The sequence below is a fragment of the Chanodichthys erythropterus genome, chromosome 6 (assembly GCF_024489055.1).
Source record: "Chanodichthys erythropterus isolate Z2021 chromosome 6, ASM2448905v1, whole genome shotgun sequence".
NCBI lineage: Eukaryota > Metazoa > Chordata > Actinopteri > Cypriniformes > Xenocyprididae > Chanodichthys > Chanodichthys erythropterus.
In genome coordinates, this window is record NC_090226.1 from 19,933,588 (window position 1) to 19,957,462 (window position 23,875).

The 23,875-nt window shown below is 38.7% G+C and overlaps 1 protein-coding gene across 1 annotated transcript in view; it reads left to right on the forward strand.

Moving 5' to 3' along the window:
• LOC137021260 (spermatogenesis-associated protein 16-like) overlaps positions 1 to 21,454 on the forward strand; it is an 83,495-nt gene extending 62,041 nt beyond the window's left edge. The window contains exons 6-10 of the mRNA XM_067387540.1: positions 9,289 to 9,438; positions 11,006 to 11,118; positions 15,443 to 15,607; positions 20,566 to 20,649; positions 21,326 to 21,454. Coding sequence (XP_067243641.1) covers positions 9,289 to 9,438; positions 11,006 to 11,118; positions 15,443 to 15,607; positions 20,566 to 20,649; positions 21,326 to 21,454 — 641 coding nt within the window. The remainder of the gene's footprint in view (positions 1 to 9,288; positions 9,439 to 11,005; positions 11,119 to 15,442; positions 15,608 to 20,565; positions 20,650 to 21,325) is intronic.
• Positions 21,455 to 23,875: the final 2,421 nt, after the last annotated feature.

Genomic DNA, 23,875 nt, shown 5'->3' on the forward strand with positions numbered 1-23,875 from the left:
TAGCCTGCTTATTTTTAACACACCCCCATTATGAACAAATCTATAATCCAGCACTCGATTTGTATATGTTATCGAAATCCTGACCTTAGACCTGAATTACTTCTAATTGTACACTTTGCTGCAACCATTTACCCAACCATTTACACAGTATACCGAATGCGTGATTATAGCTCTGGGTGATTGTATGTGTGTGTTTGGTGAGCAGAAGTTGTTCATTTAATTTGTAAATTAGTGTTGCCTTACAGAGATTGTCATTTGAGGTCATTGCATTGTAAGGCATGTAAAGCACATGCTTGTCTTTGCTACAGAGAAACTGAACAATCTGTGTGTGTGACTCAGGTAGAATAAGTGTTTTTTAAACAAATTGTTTGAGTGAATGTTTCAATGACTTATTAATAATGTTGGACGGTTTTGTTTCATACGGAGCCCCACACATGACATGCAGGAAAAAAAAAATATGCGCACGATTTACTTATTAGTTCCCTCGATTTATTATATCTGTGCAAGTGACTGTTTATAAGTGAATCACTGAAGCATTCATTCAGTTCATTCAAAAACAAGTGTGCTTCTCAGTACTCAAACTGATGCTTCCTCATTGAATCATTCATTCAACATTTCATTTAAAGTCACCGATTCATTCGGAAACTACAGAGGTTAACTAATTCGTGCGCATGATTTAGCAAATTGAGGAAATTAAATAGTAAACTGTGTGCACGATTTACTTTTTTTTCCTGCATGTCATGTCCGGAGCTCTATAGTTTCAGAATGAATCAGTGATTTTAAATGAAACGATAAATGAATGATTCAATGATTGACATATTAAGTCACTTGTTTTGTTCCTAAATGAATTAGTGTTTTTCGAACTAATCACTTGAGTGAATTATTGATTGACTCATTCATGTAATTGGTCACTTGGGGTGCTTCACATTTCTTATTTGTGTCCCCCTTAGGATGCGGGGGAAGGATACACCCGTGTATCCAGATGACTCCTTAGGTTTCCTCGCTCCTCACCTCCTCGCGGTGCGATTAGAGAATTGAGATGCCCTTCAAGATGGCTGAGTTCAATCGGTTTCCGGGTCAGGGGCTAAAGGTTGGAGGAGCGAGGAAATGAGGAAGCATCGGTTTGAGTATCGAGAAACACCTTTGTTTTGTGCCTGAATGAATCTGTTTTTGAAGGAATCAATTGAATGAATGCAGAGATTCACTTATAAATACAGTCACGTTTTGTTCCTTACTAAATCAGTATTTTTGAATTAATCGATTGAATGATTTTAAGACCCATTCAACAAATTCAATGAAACAATTGAATTAAAGGGTTAGTTCATCCCAAAATGAAAATTATGTCATTAATTACTCACCCTCATGTCATTCCAAACCTGTAAGACTTTCATTCATCTTCAGAACACAAATAAAGATCTTTTTGATGACAGATTACTGTCAGATTTCCTTCCATAGACTACCTTCGCAACGGAAACTTTAACGCTTCAAAAAGTTCATAAAGAGATCAGAAAACTAATCCATATGAATCGAGCAGTTTAACAGAAGCTTAACCGAACCTAAATGATGCACAAGAACAAACCTCAGACATGCTGTTTAACAAATAAGGTTTATTCTCGTGTGTTATTCACGCTCGATTCATTCACACATGATTCATATAGATTAGTTTTCCGATCTCTTTATGAACTTACTGAAGCGTCAAAGTGTCAATTGCGAAGGCAGTCTATGAAAGGAACTCTGACAACATTCTGTCATCAAAAAGATCTTCATTTGTGTTCTGAAGATGAACGAAAGTCTTACGGGTGTGGAACGACATGAGGGTGAGTAACAAATGGCCGATTGTTTGAGTGAATTGGTTGAATTAATGAGTCATTTGACACACTTGTTTTAACTCAGTGGTTTTGAGAAAATCGTATGATTGATGAGTGATTCAATGAATCATTCATAAAGTTGCCCACTTGTTTAATTTCTCAAAGAATTAGTGTTTTTGAATGAAGCAGGTGAATGAATCATTCAATGATTCAGACAGTCACTTGTTTCGATCGTTAAGGAATGTTTTTGAATGAATGATTTGAATGATTTAATGGCTCATTCAAAAAAAATCTAATGGAATGAATCGCTGTTTTTGAATGAAACAACTGAATGAATGTTTCAGTGATTTATTCATGAACCAAGTCACTTGTTTTGTTCCTTAAAAGTGATTCTCGTCGACTGAGAATCCAAAGACTGTTACTGAGTTTTTGAAATGAGCGCATGCGTAAGAAAAACCCCCCTCCTTTCGAGGGAACGCCTCCCAAAATTCGTGCCACGAGTATTGGAACACGAGTGTTTACCACTGGAATTCGCTGTGTCGTGTTAGTGGATTCATTATGTCGGACTCACCGCAGATAACTCATAATCTGCAGTTGTTACTCCTGTCTCCGCACAAAAACATCGCATGCGGCGCCTGTGGAGTGTGGAAAGTTACTGGAGTGTGCAGCCGCGCTCGTCTCTCACAAGGAACATCACGGCAGTGATTGACAAGCCAGAGGGCCAATCGTTTACGCGATGATCGCGTAAAAGATTGGCTGATGTTTTTAAGGCCCTACCTCGTGCACAGATGATGTATATTAATATTATTCCTTTCAGTGCACCTAATAAATAGTCTTTTATCAGTTAGTAAAGACAGTTTCAAGTAATATTGCAAAAATGTATAAAACAAAACATCCTCTTTAGCACCTTTAATGAATCAGTGTTTTTGCACAAATCTTTTAAGTGAATGCTATTGGACTAAGTATCAGAACCATTCTTAAAACAGCACTCTGCCAATCAAATTTGGGGACCATATATACAAAAATATAAAGAAATATAAAATAATTATTAAAAAAAATATATATATATAGGGCCTACAATAAATAAGATACAGTACATAGAAATATCCTGCGACTCAGGAGAGTCTCTGGGTTATGGCCACTAAATGGCCAGAATCTGAGATTATACATTTATTCTGGACAAATTCATTATGAAAAGATCAGCTATTTGAAGGCTGTTTTTGCTTTCAAAGCAATGCTCAAATACACACTGGTGACGCAAATGTTATGCTTTCCCCTGCTTGGATCAAACGATTCAAAGACGCCTCATGGAGGCACAGTGGAAAAAAAACATGTCTGAGAGCATTCCACTTTATTGAGCGTAGATTCACCATGAAAATTTCAGAACAGCCTGACACAGCAGGGTGTCTGTCCGCAGGACACAATCTTATGATGCATTCACAGACACACTCTTGAACAGGCCGCAAAAACCTGGATAAAATGAAAAGCCGCATATTGTAAGGAATTGTTCAGGTAAAAAAGAAACTTCTCTCATCATTTACTCACATCATTTATGTATTTCTTCCCAAACCACTATGATTTATTTGCATAGACCTCAAAAGAGATGTTAAACATGATGTTCACATTGAAAACAATGAAAGTGAAGAATTACAGGGAGTGCCATGTTTTAAAAATAACCCCAAGTATATTAAGTCTTCTGAAGAGCAGTGTGAACATTCTGGAAAACATCTCCTTTTGAATTCCACATGAGAAAAAAATAGTTATACAGAATTGGAATGACATGAGGATGAGTAAATAACGTCAGAATAGAATAATAGAACGCTGAGTCAGTTTGTGAAATATACAAAACGAGACATTTGTAAAGATAACATTTTTTAAGCAGAGAAGATGATGCAATCTATTTTATAATCCACAAATTCCATGGAGTTGTCATCAATCCCCTGCTGTGCTCCATTCTCATTCCTCAGGGATGCAGCCTTTTTTTTTTTTTTACCACGGATTTCTTTTTTTTTAACAAATTAAATTAGCATAATGTTCACCGTTGTGGAAAAATAATCCTGCATGACATGAATATGTGACACTGAAAGACATATTGGATTTAAAATGTAGTACCCTAGAGGAGAACAGTCACTCATCACAGGGTTGTCAACATCCATGTCAGTTCAACACTGTGTAACCAGCTCTGAAAAAATGGTTGATGTCCTTGTCTTTGACTATGTAATGCCTTTAGCCATCTGTTGATGCAATCTCTTTAAAATAAATGTACGATTTGCATTAAAATGAGGCAAGTAAAAGGAAATAATGCCTGTTTTAGCATCACATCAACTAAATTAAATTAACATCAAATCTCTGCATCTATGATCTAGTTCTATTGATGATCAACTGTGGTGTGCTAATGAAGTACCAAAATGTACAAATGTAAACAAAAAAAGAAAGATTAAATTAAATAAGCTCAACTTGGCCCAATAAGCAAAACTAGGCATTTACATTTTTTTTTTTTTTTTTTGTTAAAACATAAGTGGAAATTACCAATGCAAAAGCACTGTCATGCAGTTGCTGACATGTTCAGGGTAGTTTTTAGTGCATTGCTATGCAGTTGCTAGGATGTTCCAAGCATCGAGTTGTACAACATTTAGAACTGAAGATTTGCTTTTTCAATTCATAAGTTGGCATTTGAAATGAAATAGCCACACCTCATAGGAAGTTGAATTGGAATGGCAGAACTTCAGCACATGATGCATTGTGGGAAATGAAGTTCAACATTCATCTATCTCTTTATTTATCTGCTTAACCTTGGTTGGTTGGTTGGTTGTTAGGTACGATTCATGGTAAAATGCAGAAGCACAAACTATTTAACCATGTACTTAGTTCAGGCTGTTTTCCTGACATCTGGAGCCAAGAGCTTATTGCCTGATTCACAAAAGTGGAGACAAATTGGACCCTAATAATTTCAGAGACATTTGTGTGAGCAATAATCTGGAGAAGTTATTTAGCTGCATTTTATACAATGGAATTGTAAACATCCTCATTAAACACAAGTCAAATTGGCTTCCTTCCAAATCATACAACTACTGACCACATTAACACCCCACACACCCAAATCAATAAACACATAAAACACACCAAAAAATGAGAAATTATTTGCATGCTTTTTGCAAGCATTTGATGGCATGACAGATTATATTACAAACTTTTACAATGTGGGGCGTAAAGTTTATGACACTATAAAATCAATGTATTCAGACAATAAATGTGTAAAACAAATTGGCAATAAACATACAAAATTCTTCACCCAGAATAAAGGAGTGTGGCAAGGCTGTAGCCTGAGTCCATCACTGTTCAACATTTACATTAATGAATTAGCATTGCAGTTGGGAAAGTCTACAGCCCCTGGACTCATTCTCCAAGACAAAAACATCAAGCTTTTTTTCTGTGCTGCTGTCATCCATACCACAGGGACTACAGAAGCACCTGGACCTGCTGGAAAACCTCAAAAAGATAAATATTTCGGTCTTTCAGAAAAAGTCCAGATGTCAACAAAACAGATACCAGTTCACTCTAGGCAGCACCACCCTAACACACAATGCATTAAACTTACCGTGGCCTGATTATCACTGCATGTGCTGTGAATGCGCTCAAAACTAAAGCTTGAAGAACGCTTTAAACATTTAAGAAAAAAAATACACAGTATTCAATTACTGAATTTGGTGCAGTTTTATAGTGTAATTCAGCCCATAGCGCTCTATGGAAGTGAGGTGTGGGGTCCACTCAGTGATCAGAGCTAGCTACACTAAATGGGACAGACATCCAACAGAAGCTCTACATACAGAATTCTGCAAACTCATTCAGGAATACCCAATAAAGCTTATAGCAAAGTCCCTTTAAGACAAGTCATTTCCCTCGGCGACCATCTTTGCAACGCCTCTAGGGCATCCTGGGCTTCATGTAATCTCTTTGAATGGGGAAACATCAAATTCTCCAAAACTGTTTGCCAACCTTACGATTAAATTTCATATTTGAAATCCCCAATGAAATCTAACTACAACCGGCTCATAAATTTAGTTTCTAAACACTGGAATCATGACAAAAAAACTGTATTTTTCAGGCTGGATCAAGCTAATGCGCATGCGCCGACCTAAATGCGCGTCTCCTCGGAGGCGCGCGTCTGACTGTTTCTATAGAAACCGGTGATTCTAACGGCCGCTGAAGTGACGTGATGACTTTACCAGTCGGCGATTCGCTCTTATTTAGAAGGCAGGACTTATTCCGCCATATTGTGCATTACACTTTCTCCCATTCAAAACAATACGAGTGACACGTCTTGTGTTATTCTATAGTCTTTGCTTATCCATGGGTTACAAAGACGTCACTTCCGCTATGCCCGCCGCCATATTTGTGCCCAAGATGGCAACTAACGCAGCAGCGCTTCATTGTATTGATGATCATCTTTAGCTTCAGCGCGAGTGCTCAAACAGCAACACAAAACATTATCTACGATTATGGCTGTCATATTAATAACATTTTAATTGTTTACACTATTGTATTAAAATATTGTGAATTCTAGTTGCTGTGTTTCGGCGTGTTGTTACAAGAAGAACGCAAATACAACAGGAGCTATTCTGACTACGTTACTAGTTCAAGTTCATGCACGCATGATTTTGTGAAAATAAGTTGCAATTTTATGTTTATCTTGTATAAATATATATGAATTACCATATATAGGATGTGTTTCGTTGAGTTAATTAACCTAGTAAAGCGCTTCAGTTTACGAGTGTTCATTCAGCGTGTGTAACGTTAGCTCAATCAGTGATGTTATTATCAAAATGAGATGATTTGAGGAAAAAAATCTGTTATTGTTCGCGATCCTTATTATTAACCAAACCGAGAATCTAATCTCTGAAGAGAATCAAAACCCATAAACTGAAGTAACGTAGTCAGTAACTCCGAAACACAGCAAATAAGCCCAAAGAATTCACAACGTTATATCACAAGTGTATACGATTAAAATATCATGTATACGAAGACAGTCCCAATCATATTAATGTTTTGCCTTACTTTTTGAGCCCTCGCATCAGCTCTGCGGGTTATTTACCTCAACGAAACACATCCTTTATGAGATTAATCAGATATTTAAAATTAAACTTATTAAATTTTAAAAAATGACGCTAATGCACAAGTTAAGTTTTAACAAGTTGTGTAATCAATGTTTAACTCCAGTAGACGCACTCTTCCCACAACAACACGTTGAAACAACAACAGAGGATTCACAACGCTTTATTACAATAGTGTTCTCGTTATAATGTTATGTAAATTACAGTCCCAGCAGTTATTAATGTTGTGCGTTGCTGTTTGGCCGCCAGTGGTGTGGTCCCTTCTGATTGAAGCCAACAATTCCGCCGATCTAACTCCTTTGGGATCGAATAAAATTGTAGTTCTGGGTTTCTCTGATGACTGTTAAAACGGCTAATAACACAACATATCCCAGATATATTGTAAACTTGTTGTGAACCTTCTGAGAGCGTTTTGTTGGCCTTCCTCTGGTAGTTGTAGCTGCTGTCGCCATAGACTTCAACAGGGCGCGCAGCTGTGACCGGACACAAATATGGCGGCGATAACATACAGTGACGTCACATGAAACCCATGGATAGGCACTGAATTAGCCTGATTCACATTGATTACTAATATGCGAAAAAGATTCCATAAAATCGAGTCCCACAGAATTTTAAAGCTTTACAAACCCAAGAAATAAACTCTAAAAAAAATCCCCCTCAGTCAGCTGATCCTGAGACTTACTAACCCGATTAACATTACCAATACTAACCAGTCTCAGACCAGCACTGCTTTCCAGTCAAACATCAGAATAAATCAAATTATGAAACAATCTAATCAAATTGTGAATTGGAAGAGAAGACTATCTTCTGAATGTCAGAGATACAAAGCAGAGGCAGATTCTGAACAAGTACAGGCTCAGTAAGCACAGTCTAGACAAGAAGACATGGTTACCCAGAGAGGAAATCGTGCTCATTGTATGACAGGTGAGGTCGAGACAGAGGTGCACTTCCTCCTTCACTGCCACAAACTCAAAACAACAAGAGACATCTACATGGACAAATTCACAAACAACTTTAGAGCCATGACAAAACATGAACAAATGAAAATAATACTAGGAGAGGGACACAACAGCCAACAGCACTGGCTGTGAGATACATGTGGACATGGCACAGCCTGAGAGACAGTGGGTGATTACCCTACTGTCCACCACAATGTCCCTCAGTAGATTTGTATGTATAAATTTATGCGAATGTCATTGGTATTCTGTTTAAGGGTTAGTTTAGGTGTGTATTACTTTCTTCTTTCAGACAAATACTATCAGAGTTATATTAATAATCACCCTGATGCTCCTAAGCTTTATAATGGCAGTGAACAGAAACCACCTGTTTGAAATCTAAAAAAGTACAACCATCCATAATAAACATACTCCACACGGCCCCGGGGGGTTAATAAAGTCCTGCTGAAGTGAAGCGATACATTTGCTTCGGTGTAAGAAAAATATAATATTTATCACATTATAAAGTAAAATATCTAGCTTCCGTCACATCAGTTACTCTTGTTTCATGAGTTGGCGTAGGACATAGCATAAGTGTTTTGAACTGCAAGAGGATTTACACTTTTTGAATATGGAAGGCGGTCTGGTGGAAGCTAGATATTTTATATGTTAAAAATTGATATTTTTCTTATACAAATGGATTGCTTCACTTCATAAGGCCTTTATTAACCTCTTGGAGCCGTGTGCAGTACGTTTATGATGGATGGTTGTACTTTTTTGAATTTCAAACAGGTGGTTTCCGTTCACTGCCATTATAAAGCTTAGGAGCATCAGGGTGATTATTAATATAACTCTGACAGTATTCATCTGAAAGAAGAAAGTCATATTCACCTAGGATTGCTTGAGGGTGAGTAAATCACTAGGTAATTTTCATTTTAAAGTGAACTAATCCTTTAAATACTGTAGTTTCCAGCTTTTCACAAATGCCCTAATTTGTTATATTGTTAAACTTCAGTTTAAGTCATGTTATAAAAATAATAATATACTGTTATTCCCAGCTTTGACAATATTACGTGCAGTCATGCCAATAAAGCCAATATGGATGGATGGATGGTTGTATTACGTACAATAATAAAAAGATAGACAGACAATAATAAAAATAATAAAAAGACAATAATACAAGATAGACAAGACAAGATAGACAGACAGACATTGGCTGTTTCAGATTAAAAAAAAAAAAAAAACTGACAATTCTTCATCCCTATCTAGATAGACAGAGAAATAGACAGACAGACACTGGCTGTTTCAGATTGTAACAATTAGTGATTATTCTTCAGCCCTATCAAGATAAACAGACAGAGACACAGAAAGACAGACAGACAGACATTGGCTGTTTCAGATAACAATTAGTGACTATTCTTCATCCCTACCCAGATCCACGTGGAGGTCATTTGTTACCCCAGACAACGGACTGGAGTCAGCCTTCATCCATACAGAGTTACTTCCTCACCCTTGGCTTCAGAAGGAGTAAAAATGGAGACTTCCTAGGTAAACTGCTCCACAGGAGGTGTCCCACATTCACAGGTTGGTGTGGTCTCTGTATTAGCTGAAAGAAGTTTATAATTTGCATTCACAGAACACAGCACGGCATGTTCATAGTGTTGATAAGATGGAGGTTCTCAGAGTGTGCTGAACAGAACAGCTATAATCACGGCTACACAATACATTTGACATAACACATTCACCTGCTTAGGTGATATCGTTAGGAGCTCTCTTGTAAAAGAACATGAACGAGCATACGCTAACCTCAGGCAAGCTAAATGGATCACAAAGCTTACGGCGTCGCGAATACGCAGCACAAATAGACCTCTCAATCCTCACAACCATTACAATGACAAAAATGTTTTAATACAATCCCTGAGGGATCTTTTCTATTCTAGTCACACTTTTTCACCACAATGACTTTGTTAGGTCAACAAAAAAATGAATTATCTAGTAGTGCATGGAAATTGGTCCAATTGAAATCAAGGGCTAAGGCTGTGTCATATGTGAAATGTACGAATTTACGGACTGACCTCCAAGGTCACACTATCATCGTCTTTCAAGAATGAGAAATTCCTATTAACTCAGCCCTTTTCTGTTCTGTTTAAGCAGACAAGAGATTACAGGGACCAATCAATGTATTGACATCAATGGCATAAAATTTCTCAATTAACCTTGGTTCGTGCAAAGCCAGAGAGGCAAAGACGTCAAGGCTGTATTGCCGTCAACCAGCCTGCACAGCAGAGCTGGGGCTGTATTTGTGAGTGATCTCTATTAAGAGGAGGAAAATCTATGGCATTTGTGTAATGTCTCAAAGGTACAGCCACTGCATGGGTCGTTATACTAATCAATCATCCTCAAAATACCGTGACAACTTCAAACTTCTGTTGCAAAGGTACTATAACTGCATGATCTGCCACCTTTTTACAACTCTCGTCATACTATTTTGTAAATAGGCTGTTCTCTGTGCTGCACATGTGTTTACCTGCAGCATCACTACTGTATATAGTATGAACAACAGTGTTTATATGGAGAGGATGTTGCAGGTAAACATGCTCTGCATATAGAATAGCCCATGTGTCTATCCTCAGAGCTGTCGCTGGGGTTTTGGACCCTGGAATCATTGACCTGGGGGCCCTCGGGGGAATGTTTGTGACCTAGCTATGGGCCCCCAAGAAATAGGTCTAACATTTCCCCCAGCTAGTGATGCTCTTATCATACATAATATTATGAAGAGTTGATGAAAATTCAACTTCCCTCAATGGGTGGTAGATTACTCAGCATTATAGCACCTAAACTCTTGAACTCACTCCCACTGAGCCTTCATAACACTAACTCCAACTTTTCTTTTCTCTCAGCATTGTCTGTCTGTTTCTTTGTTGTTTTTTTGTTCCTATCTATCATCTTGAATGGCATGACAATTATTCTGTGTATTATTTTACTGAATTATAATTATTTTACTCAATCCTAAAATGTTCTCTTTAGTGTGTTAAGTGTAAATCACAGATTTTTGACGTGGTTTCAGACATTTGGTCGCTACTGTAAATGATAAAACAGTAAGACTTATTGAACATTTACTCAGTTTCGGTCTGATGGCTTTCTTTTACAGGGCAAAGATCTCCATTCACCTCTCCCAGCTATAGAGACCTGGAAAATATGTATGAGATGCAAGGAAAGAAGATTCTGCCAGTTCTAGATTTTATTAAGTGCACCAAGCTAAGTGTGGGTATATATTTATTTTCTTGTGTTATGCCTAAAGTGTTAGTTCACCCAAAAAAAAATGAAAATTCTGTCATAAATTACTCACCCTCATGTTGTTCCAAACCTGTAAGACCTCCTTCGGAACACAAATTAAGGTATTTTTGATCAAATCTGATGACTCAGTGAGGCCTGCATTGCCAGCAAGATAATTAACACTTTCAGATGCCCAGAAAGCTACTAAAGACATATTTAAAACAGTTCATGTGACTACAGTAGTTGAACCTTAATGTTATGAAGCGACGAAAATACTTTTTGTGCGCCAAAAAATTCAAAATAACAACTTTATTCAACAATACCTAGTGATGGGCAATTTCAAAACACTGCTTCATGAAGCTTCGAAGCTTACGAATCTTTTGTTTCGAATCAGTCATTCGAAGCGTGTATCAAACTGCCAAAGTCATGCCCCCCCAGTCGTGAACCATTGAAATTTTGAAACACTTATGACGTAATGAAGCCTTGTTTACTGAAATCACATGACTTTGGCAGTTTGATATACGCTCCGATCCACTGATTCGAAACAAAAGATTCATTAAGCTTCGAAGCTTCATGAAGCAGTGTTTTTAAATTGGCCATCACTAGATATTGTTGAATAAAGTCGTTATTTGGGGGGGGGGGGGGTTGCCGCACAAAAAGTATTCTCCTCGCTTCATAACATTAAGGTTGAACCACTGTAGTCACATGAACTGTTTGAAATATGTCTTTAGTAGCTTTCTGGGCATTGAAAGTGTTAATTATCTTGCTGGAAATAGAAGCCTTACTGTGTGGAACGACATGAGGATGAGTAATTAATGACAGAATTTTCCATTTTGCGTGAACTAACCCTTTAATGACTGCCAACAGGATATTTATAAGTATTATACTCCATATTATCATTATTTATTCACCTTCATGTCATTCCAAACCTGTATGATTTCCTGTCTTCTGTGGAATATGAAAGAATTTATTTTGAAGAATGTTGGTAACCATAACAGTTTGGAATTACTCAAGAGTGCGTAAATTATGACAGAACTTTCATTTTTGGGTCAACTATCCATTTATGGTGTTTTGAGAGAGTTTTAGCATAATAGGTGGTACTTAGTAGTACTTAGTACTTAGTATATGAGATTGGTTTTCTGTTTGTTGCATCGTCCACCAGATAAAAATGGTCTGAACACTTAGAAAAGTAATAGCATCAGTTCAGCAAGACTCACAATTTGATGTATCATTCATATCTGTAGCACAGAGCAGGAAGATATATGTACAAAGTTAATATATTGGGTTAGGAGTTTGTTCAAATCACTTATCCAAGTATGAGCAATAGTGTTAGTGATTCTTGCCTTAGCTAACACAACTAATTATATACACTTTCTGTCTAACAAGCCAGCGCTGTCAGTATCCCTGCCACATTCCACTAATAATTACAATCTTTCTCCAACCTCACAATGGTCTACTGGAGACACAAACATGCCCAAAGATGAAGTTTTCATTTCATTTGGAGACTGAACTCTCAGGGTGTTTATTTCAGAAGACAGAGATTGAATTAGAGCAGCAACAGCAAATGTTTGATTGGCCCAGACATAACGCTAAATTACATTAGTCAGTTATTCTCTAGCCGAGAACAGCCATCAGCTCTCGATTAAAACACAGAGTTGATTTCATCTCACTATGATGAAATTTGTTGCAACACATTTATTCTGAGAATGAAGAACTCAAGCTGTCAAACAGTACAGCGGATTTCTGTTCTGGATCCACACACACGCTCCTTTGCTGACTCTCAGAATCATACAAATATATAAATTATGAAGTACTGTACATCAATATTAAATTATCCCAGGGCATTTTAGGATTTATTTCATATATAAAAGTTTCTGAAATGACAGCTACACTGTATCCATGTCCAGAAAGAGTGTATGTACACAGTAAAATATAGGATGATATAAACATAAAATATTAGAAAATTATTTATAATTAACATCAGGAAGTTGTGGCCTAATGGTTAGAGAGTTGGACTTGTAACCCGCAGGTTTGAGTCTTCGGCAGGAAATGTAGGTGAAGGGAGTGAATGAACAGCACTCTCATTAATAATAAAATTATTATTGAATTTATTTATTTAATTTACTTAATATAAAATAAAATGTGATAATTCTACTATTGCAGTAGTTGATGCATAAATTCAAGTGAAAAAATAATTGTGATTAAATTGATTTATTGATCAGCATATCCAAAAATTACATTAAAAATTCAAAACTCCATTGTTTCCTCCTTCTTGTGTAAATCTCATTTGTTTAAAAGACCTCCGAAGAACAGGCAAATCTCAACATAACACTGACTGTTATGTAACAGCCGGGATCATTAATATGTTTGACCCCAATATTTTCATATGCCAGCCCATGATCAAGGCATTACACAAGAGCAGCCAGTATTAACGTCTGGATCTGCACAGCTGAATCATCAGACTAGGTAAGCAAGCAAGAACAATAGCGAAAAATGGCAGATGGAGCAATAATAACTGACATGATCCATGATATTTTTAGTGATATTTGTAAATTGTCTTTATGTTTCGTTAGCATGTTGCTAATGTACTGTTAAATGTGGTTAAAGTTACCATTGTTTATTACTGTATTCACAGAGACAAGAGAGCCGTCGCTATTTTCATTTTTAAACACTTGCAGTCTGTATAATTCATAAACACAACTTCATTCTTTATAAATCTCTCCAACAGTGTGTAATGTTAGCTTAAGCCACGGAGCACCATCAAACTCATTCAGAATAAAACTTTAACATCCAAATAAATACTATATTCACATGATCTGACGCATGCATGCAGCATGCATGACGAACATCTTGTAAAGATCCATTTGAGGGTTATATTAGCTGTGTGAACTTTGTAAATGCACTGTAATATCGAGAGCTCGAGGGGCAGGGAGCATGAGAATTAAAGGGGCCGCAGCCTGAATCGGTGCATAGTTAATGATGCCCCAAAATAGGCAGTTAAAAAAATTCATAAAAAAAAATCTATGGGGTATTTTGAGCTGAAACTTCCCAGACACATTCAGGGGAGACCTTAGACTATTATTACATCTTGTAAAAACTGGTTCTAGGGCACCTTTAAATAAGAGCAATGAACACACTATTCTTGTTTCCTACTTCTTTCTCTCTAACCAGCTCACTGTTTCCTCTGCTTGGCTTATGGAAAGTAAACAGTTGTGATAAAAAAATAAAAATAAAAATTCCCAAAAAACTGACAGTAGTGGTGAAAAATGATACCTGCTGGAGGATATGTGTTGGTAATAAAAATAACCATAAAGTGGATGAATGACACTAGAGTGTAACAGAGCTCACACAATATAAAAGGAGTCTAGAAAGGCATGGAGTGGAGGAGCAGCATCATTTAGTCAAGCAACCTCGACAGGCCAAAAACGGTCCGCAGGGGAAACCAGTAAAGAGGCGACCTTGGGATGGGGGGTGGAGTTGAGCGTACAACAAAATAACAGAAGAACAGCAGTTTTTCAACTTGACTTCCAACATTATGTAGCATTTTGTCAAGTTTCAGCATGAGAAGAATGTGTGTAACACATGATGCCAAAAGGTATTTGACATAATGAATCATCAGGGAACATGGAGTTGCTTTTGTAGCACTGACGCGGTGTGTGTGAAACGGCTCTGAGGGACGCTTTGGCACTGGGAGCTGTCAGTTTCAAACAAAAGCGCCGTATGCTGACACTTTTTAAAAGTGTTTGTTCTTCTTCTTTGTATTGTTACTCTCTGTGGAAAAGGTCAGCGTCCCCTTTTCAATTTATAATGACTTCATTTACATACAGCACAACTCAGGGCATCAAGGAAACATGACAGAAGCACACTTGTACACTCACAACCCAATAAAAACACATTCAGGCACCATTAATCCCTTCTGTGACATTATATACAGCTTTTCATGTGGAAGTCAAAGCGATGCATGGCATTTGTCTTGAGAGTCCTAATACGAGTTGTGTGATTTGTCTTTGGTTAGGCTGAATGAATGTAACACCTTTTCAGTCAAATGTTTTCTGTAATATAGTCACCCAAAAATGAAAAGGGGGGGGGATTTTCAAACTCTCCTCCGTCTGTCATTGGTCAAAAAGCAAGTAGTCCCGCTCCAAACTCACGCCATTGGTTGAGCCAGTGTTGGGCCTACACGGTCTACTCAAACAAGAACATTGAAATTCCATTTGGTGCCACTAGTGGCAAAAAAAATCTGTAAATGTGTTTTTATACATCTACGTTCAAATTACTTGTATAAATGAGCATGTGTTTTGTGGGTGGCTAGGTGGACTTTTCCACAGGATCTGGACTCATAGAGAGGCTTCAGTATGCTAGTGTCCTGGGACAGCTGAATAGGTTCAGAGAGCATTCACATGTACTACAGTACACACTGGCTGAGCTGGCGGTCGCACCCTATCTGCAGGACATCAGTCCTTCTGACACACAGCTGGTGAGTCAGTTACTTTTTCCTTCTCCCCTCACTGTATTAAAGTCATCATGAAACGGAAATTGAGATCTTCTTTTCTTCCCTATTGTCTCAGACAGGAAAACTGTGGGATGGGAATTTATTTTGTCCATCAGGAACTGATTAGATTGTTGGATTGTTTGCTATTTTTTCAATAATTAAAAAAAAGATGTGCACAGATAATCATTTATATTAAATACTGCAATATTCCATAAAAATATGAATTGTCAAGTGTGATTTCATGGTGACTTTAAAGATTTTTGATTTTGAAAAATGTCGATGATGGTATTTTCCATACAATGAAAGTGAATAGGGAACAGGAGCTCCAAAAGTGTCAAAAAAGCATTATAAGGCATCATAAAATTGGTGTGTGTATATATATATATATATATATATATATATATAAATTGTATATTGTATATATATATATATATATATTAATAAATTAGCTTTGATACTGAATCGCTACATTATATTACTCGGTATATATTACCAATGAGGTAAAGTCGCTGTTTATTAAAGCATTGGGTGGTTCTTTGTCTCACCATTGTGGAGTCGATTGTTAAGTATCCCTTAAATAAGTTGCAACTTCAGTGCCCATAAATATAACATTCAGTACAAACTTACAAGTATATTATTTTAATGTATATTAAGTACTCTTTTTAAAAGAATGCTAAAGTGCACTTCTCTTTCACAAGGGCATACAATGCTATATTCCAAGTCTTCTGAAGTCATACAATAACTTTGTGAGAGAAACTTAAATTTAAGCTGTTAATAACTAAAAATCTCTTTAAGCCATGGTGACCATTCACTTTCATTGTATGAACAAGAGCAGCATGAGCATTCTCCTATTAATAACTCCTTTTGTTTTCCATGAAAGAGAAAGTGATAAGAGTTTCATGTGTTTGTATCCTCTAATGGCAGGATTGTTTATTTTATTGGGGTGAAAAATTCCTGTAGCGAATTCTTGGATGCCGATTTTTACATTTCTCTTGTGCTTCTTAATGTCATTCGATGAAAGAAAAAAAAGGTTACATGAAAACAAAGCTATTCTCCTCATCTCCAACTTCAAACGAATGTTCCTCCAAAAGGCATTCATAATATGCAGATAAACTGCTGCACAGGGCCAAGCTTCCTCTCCAAGTACAGGTGGAGGAAGCAGACAGCTGGAATGAGATGCGGTGGCGATCCCTGGAGTGTGCATGCACTGAAAAATACAAGAATGAAATGAAATCAAAGGATTATAAACATCCTCTATCGGATTCAGATCAGTCTGAAGTGGGAATTTAGTCTAAATGCACATTTACATAGAGATCATTCTTTTATTTCTTTTTATTGCTATTTAAGTGTTCCCCTTGCTGTGAACAGACTGAGCTACTTATGTAGATCTCTTGATAGCTCTGGACCATCCTAGGCACATTTAACACTGATCTGAGAACAGTTTTTGATGGTAACTGCTCTCACTGGGCTCTACACAAGTTGGTAGAGCCCATGCAGAGTCCGATTCACAGACTCTCTTATGAGCTGGTTCTCTTTAGTCACTCAAAAATGTACAGTGTGACCAGTCTAGTCTGATTTCTGAAAAATGGAGGCTTCCCCACCAGAAGCCTGCTGTCAGTAAGTACTGTAAGTGGCACCTTGTGGTACCATCACAGAGAGGCACAAAATCACTTTTTATTCACTGTTTCTTGCTGGTGGAATGATCTTCCCAGCTTCCCCAGCCAAATCCCTGACAATATTCAAGAAATAGTTCTCATCTAGTACTCATCTCTTCCGTGAGCAATTTACTGTATCTTGCTAGCTTGTACTATTCTGAACAATGTCTGAAACATATTACTAACACTTCTTGGGCCCTATCATACAGTATACAGCTAGTTTCAGCCCAACGCAGTTGTCATTTTCACGTCCAGTGCCCAAATTGTTTAAATGGCCCATGGGTGTGCTGGTCTGAAAACGAGGTGTGTTTAAGGGTATTGTTGGCGTGTTGCTATTTTGAGGCAACTGAAATAGACTGCAGCATTTACTTTAGACCAGGTTTCAGTTGGTCAATGGCGCACACCCATGGGCCATTTAAACAATTTGGGCACTGGACGTGAAAATGACAACCACGTTGGGCTGAAACTAGCTGTATACTGTATGATAGGGCCCAAGAAGTGTTAGTAATATGTTTCAGACATTGTTCAGAATAGTACAAGCTAGCAGGATACAGACAATGGCTCACAGAAGAGATGAGTACTAGTATTTTTTATTTTATTTTTTTGTTATTTAAAGGGCGCGTTAGTAATATGTGCCTATATGCGGGTGCACAACGTGCACACACTCTGCTTGTTACACACACAAGGAATTATGCCCAAAACACACCCATTACTCATTAAGAGACTTTTGGACCTTGCGCCTGGCGCGTCGTCCATTTTTTCTGTTGTTATCTGCAAATACACCTACAGGTGAAGGGAATAACACTGATTATCTCTTCATCACAGCACCTGTTAGTGGGTGGCATATATTAGGCAGCAAGTGAATATTTTGTCCTCAAATTTGATGTGTTAGAAGCAGGAAAAGGATAAGACGTAAGGATTTGAGTGAGTCTGATAAGGGCCAAACTGTGATGGCTAGACAACTTGGTCAGAACGTCTCCAGAATTGCAGCTCTTCTGGGGTGTTCCTGGTCTGCAGTGGTCAGTATCTATCAAAGTGGACCAAGGAAGGAACAGTGGTGAACCGGCGAAAGGGTCATGGGCGGCTAAGGCTCATTGGGGAGCGAAGGCTGGCCTGTGGGGTCTGATCCAACAGACGAGCTACTGTAGCTCAAATTGCTCTAGAATTGAATGCTGGTTCTGATAGAAAGGTGTCAGAATACACAGTGCATCACAGTTTGTTGTGTTTTGGGCTGCATAGCCGCAGACCAGTCAGGGTGCCCACCACCAAAAGTGTCAACATTGGGCACGTGAGCATCAGAACTGGACCACGGAACAATGGAATCACGTTTTCTTTTACATCACATGGATGAATGCATCACATGTGGGGAACACATGGCACCAGGATGACTATGGGAAGAAGGCAAGTCGGCGGAGGCAGTGTGATGCTTTAGGCAATGTTCTGCTGGGAAACCTTGGGTCCTGCCATCCATGTGGATGTTACTTTAACACGTACCACCTACCTATGCATTGTTGCAGACCATGTACACTTTTTTTATGGAAATGGTATTCCCTGGTGGCTGTGGCATCTTTCAACAGGATAATGCTCCCTGCTACAAAGCAAAAATGGTTCAGGAATGGTTTGAGGAGCACAACAGTGAGTTTGAGGTGTTGACTTGGCCTCCAAATTCCCCAAATCTCAGTCCAATTGAGCATCTGAGGGATGTGCTGAACAAACAATTCCGATTCATGGAGGCCCCACCTCACAACTTCCAGGACTTAAAGGATCTGCTGCTAACATCTTGATGCCAGATACCACAAGCACACCTTCAGGGGTCTAGTGGAGTCCATGCCTTGACGGGTCATGGCTGTTTTGGCAGCAAAAGGGGGACCAACACATTAGAAAAATTGGTCATAATGTCCTGCCTGATCAGTGTATTTCAGAAATGAATCAGAATCCATTCAAATTGAACTGAGAGCTTGTGAATGAGAATTTAATTTAAATTGGGAAATCCAATTTTTTTGCAAGCAAGCAACATTTAATATTATAGCCTGAATCATTTTGGAGTGCTCGTAAAGGCATACAATATTTAGATCAGGAAATCAGTGCTAAAAATTAGTCAGGAAGTTATAGACCTCCTTTTTACCCGTGAGAAAATCTTGATGCAATGTTTTGAGGGAGCGATCATGTAACATCATACCCCAAGAGCAGAACCAGGCCAGCTTGTTTTAATAAAGTCTGGAATTATGCACGGCAATAAAACACGGCTATGTTGTGAATATTTATGAGATTGAAAGAGAAACTAGCGCAGACAATGAAGACAACCACTATTGTGTATGCAGATATAGAAGTGATGAAACAGAACAGAGAAAATGAGTGAGAAAAAAGAGAGAATAGAAGAAGGAGATGGCATAAATCTCATTCTGGCATACAGTGCTGAAGCACCATAATTGCCTCTTGACTAGATTAGCGCTCCACAGTGGTGAGATTAGCCCAGATCAATAGAGCGTGATGTATGCGAGATTGCGACCAAATCTGCCATGAATGGAGAGCCACGGGGCGTTTAGTTAGCGTGATGTTTGTATAGGTGCAATACCACACCTCCCAGAATCATACTGACAAATTACAAAGACCTAATTGAGTAGTTACTGTAAATAGAAACCTACAATATACAAGCACATATATGTAGGCTATATAAGTATATGTAAGTAACTGTTGCTTTAAAAGAGCCGGGTTTTTTGTCGTCTTGGTGAATACAGGTTCAGAGCCACATGCTGCTTCTGAAAATGGTATGTACTTATATAAATCAGAAGAAAAGAGAGTATAGAGAGCGATTATGTGAAGAGAGTGTGTGGTGTACAGTATATTGAAAGTGGATTCACTACAAAGCCATCTCACCCTACTTAACAGCACTTAGTGAAGCAGGTGACCAGCGTTCTCTGTCTCTTTAACTTACCCTTCCTTCTCTCTCTTACTCCTCCATCCTGGGCCCTCAGCTAAATGGGTCTCAGCATGCAGCACTGTGTACATTCCCATCTGCTGTGCCCTGTGATGGACGAGTGTTGTTCCTCAATTTGTCCACATTGTTTCAGTTTCTAACCACTAGCCTTGTAAAAACCCAAGACCACCCCCTCCCCCCTTTCCACTACCTAAAGGGGAACAAGAAGGAAGCCCTCATTATATGAGGAATGACTTATAAAAATCAGCTGCCAACAAATGATTTTTAATTAGCTTTTAAGGTGCAGTGTTTAGAAAAGTTATGGCGTTTGTGTGAACTGAGCTGTGATAATCTTTATCTCCTCCTGGCAGCTGCTGGCTCTAATGGCAGACACCATGGACACCCTTGAAGGCAAGCGGTCTGATCGAGAACGTGTGTGGAATGCAATAAAAAAGGTAAATAGACAGCGTAAGGGAAAAGGACAATGACAGCGTGTGTAGATTGGGCACAAATGCCACTCAGTGCCCGCGCACACGCATTGTTCCATACGCACACTCTTTAGAATTCAAAAAAGACATTTGATACACTAAATCTGAAGGATAAAATTCATTTTCCGAGGTGGTCTTCAGGGCCTGTGGAGACTTCTTGGCAGGACTGTCATCTCTATTATGGTTAACAAAGTCGTGTGAACTTCAAAATGGCACATTTGATGTGGGCAGTTCTTTAATTCTCGTCTATAAATGAATTTCCCCTGGTAATTAGCCTGGCTCAGGTTATTCAAATTGCTACTGAGAGAAGGAAATGAAGCCAGGAGCCTGGGAAGAGCAGAATTAAGCCCTAGAATCATGATTCATATTTCATAAAACACGCTGAGCCTTTTGAAATGTTGTTCTGAAGCACCATGGAAACTATTGGCAGTGTATGCTCGCCTGTTTACCGCCTTGTGCCTGAATGAATCGAATCTACCTCCCACTCTTGTGGAAGCCTGACCAGAATGAAGACTTTTAAAGGGAAGTTTGGGTAAACTTTGAAGGCTACAGTATAGTAGATTAAAAAAAAAAGTAGTTCCTCTCAGGGATTCATGGGTGTACTGAAATCTGTAGTTATTGAGTGGAATTTTTATGCTTAAAGCTGGATAATGAATCTGGTTGGTGCTTAGGAGGTGCTCAGGTTGGAGATCAGGTTCCCAGAGAAAGTTACAAAAATATCAGAATATATGCAGTAGAATATGATGCCATGCTCGAGGGCTTCTGTCTGTAATCAATAACTACATAATTTCTATATCAGAATTGAGAGGTGCAGTTATCAGATTATGGTGATGTGCAGTAAATGTTTTATTTCTATTGATGCATAACTTCCCAGTATTCTTATTGTTAACTAACTAAATTAATTGAAATAAAGTACAGTAAAGCTGAAATAAAGTAAATGTGGCAAGGGGGGCGTGGTTTAGCGAACCCTGCAGCGGGGGAGAGCGTCAAGAGAGGCTCGGTCCCTGGGCAGGACTCGGGGAGCTGCATAGTGGTTCTGGCCATTCCCGCCCCGCCCCCGACTCCAGCGACGTGGGGCGGTGGAACTGGACCCACTTGGCCGTTCTTCTAGGAAGCCGAGTGACGAATTGCTCCAGCACCACTCGATCGATGATCTCCTCCATGTAGCTTCCGTCGGCCAGCAACCATTTGCGGCAGGAGTCCGGGTACCCGCTACCTGGGACTCCCCGGAGAGCAATGGGACCAGGCGCATCGGCCACTGGTCCCGCGAACATCCGTGGACCTCGGCCGTTTTTTTGAAAAGATCAAGGAACGCCTCCGGGTCGTCCTCAGGCCCCATCTTGTTGAGCGGGAGATGGGCGGGCACAGCTTGCTGGACCGTGGCTTCCAGCCGAACCTCCAGGTCCATCCAGCTCCAGAACCTCTCGCTGTCTTCCTGCTGGGCTTGGAGGACGGCTTGAATCCGCCTCTCCTGGTCATGTCGTAGGTCCAGCAGGGCCTGGTGTTGGTCATGTTGCATGACCGCGAGGGATGTAATCAGCTCTGCAAATGGTGCAGCGGAGGGCGCAGGTGTGGTGGCGGCATCCATCTTCCCTCCCGGGTTTCGGCACCAGACGACACTCCTGGAGTGTGGCAGCCAGCAGTCCTTCTCTCACTCGCTCCTGTTTCTCCTGGCGTTGTATACCCTCTCCACGCCAATTACTGCAACAAGAGACAGGTGTTTGTTATTTGCGCTTAACCCACTTACTCACCGCGCCTCTTGACGCTCTCCCCCGCTGCAGGGTTTGCTCAACCACGCCCCCCCTTGCCACAGTAAAATATAAATATTAGATGAAAAACGTAAAAAAATAAATAAAACTGGAATAAACACTGCATTTACACTGGCACAAAAAATATTTTTTTTTGCTCACATCTGACACAGATCGGAATTTGTTGTCCATGTGTAAACACAAAAATCCACATGAGATCCGATTTTTTCACATCCAATCTGAGCCACTTCCAAATGTGGTTTTAAATCAGATACATATCCGATCTCTGGACATGCAACCTACGTCTAAACACGCATATCCGATTCCCATTGGAATTCCAAAGCCACCACAAGGCGAGGGCGACACGTTTGCTCACTAAAAGGTAGCTTTTTATGTTGTATTATGAAGCAGACGTGCCTGTATGCACTCACACTGAAAATTCACAGCTTTATTATTGAGGTGGGAACTTTATGTGTCTAAGTATTTTTCCTAGAAAGAAACTGCGTGCACGCACACACACACACACACATATTCAGCAGCTGAATATCAACCTGAATATCAAGAGACCACCGTGTTTTGTGTTTTTTTCAAAAGCTTCACTGGGTAGGCTACTCACTCTATCTCTCTCTCCCCCTTGCTCGAATTCATTCAAATAAATGTCATCTTACTTTATTTCACAGCAGAATTCTAAAACTAATGACTGTAGATAAAATAACAAATGCAAATTACCTTTATTTTCCGTTCTATATCCTTTCAGTCAGATTTCGTGCTGCAAAACAGACGATTAGAAATTACATTACAGTGACAGCTGTTAACTTATCCATTCTGACAGGTAATCGAAACATTCAAAACCTGAGGGTCAACCATGTGCATGTAAAACTATCAATGACAATCATTTTGGGGTGGGAAGTAATGTAAACACAGATATCGGATACCAGTCGTGTCTAAAGTGAATGTAAACAGCCAATAAATCGGATATGCTCAAAAGATCGGATCTGTGCAATAAGACTTCAATGTAAATGCAGCCAAAATAACTTTGTATACTAAAATTACTAAAACTGAAATAAATAAATTAAAGCTAAATATAAATATTAAAAAAAACACTATTGACAAAAGCACATAAAAAATACTAAATCCTTAACTAAAATTAAAACAAAAGCTAAAAATATAAATTTATTATAAATTAAAATTCAAAATATTAATAAATACTATAGTAATATATAAATGATACTTAAAATAACTATAAAGAGTTTCATCCTTATTTGATTCTTAGTAAATCTGTGATATTTAGGTCCTCTATTGATCTTTTCTTTATTGATCTTGGTCTTCACGCTATATGAGTTCAGAGGTTCGCCTAACCTGAAATCTAGTACACAACAATGAAAATTCAAAGTCTATAGTGAAATGCATGAAAACATTAGGTATGTTTACATGGTCACCGTGAT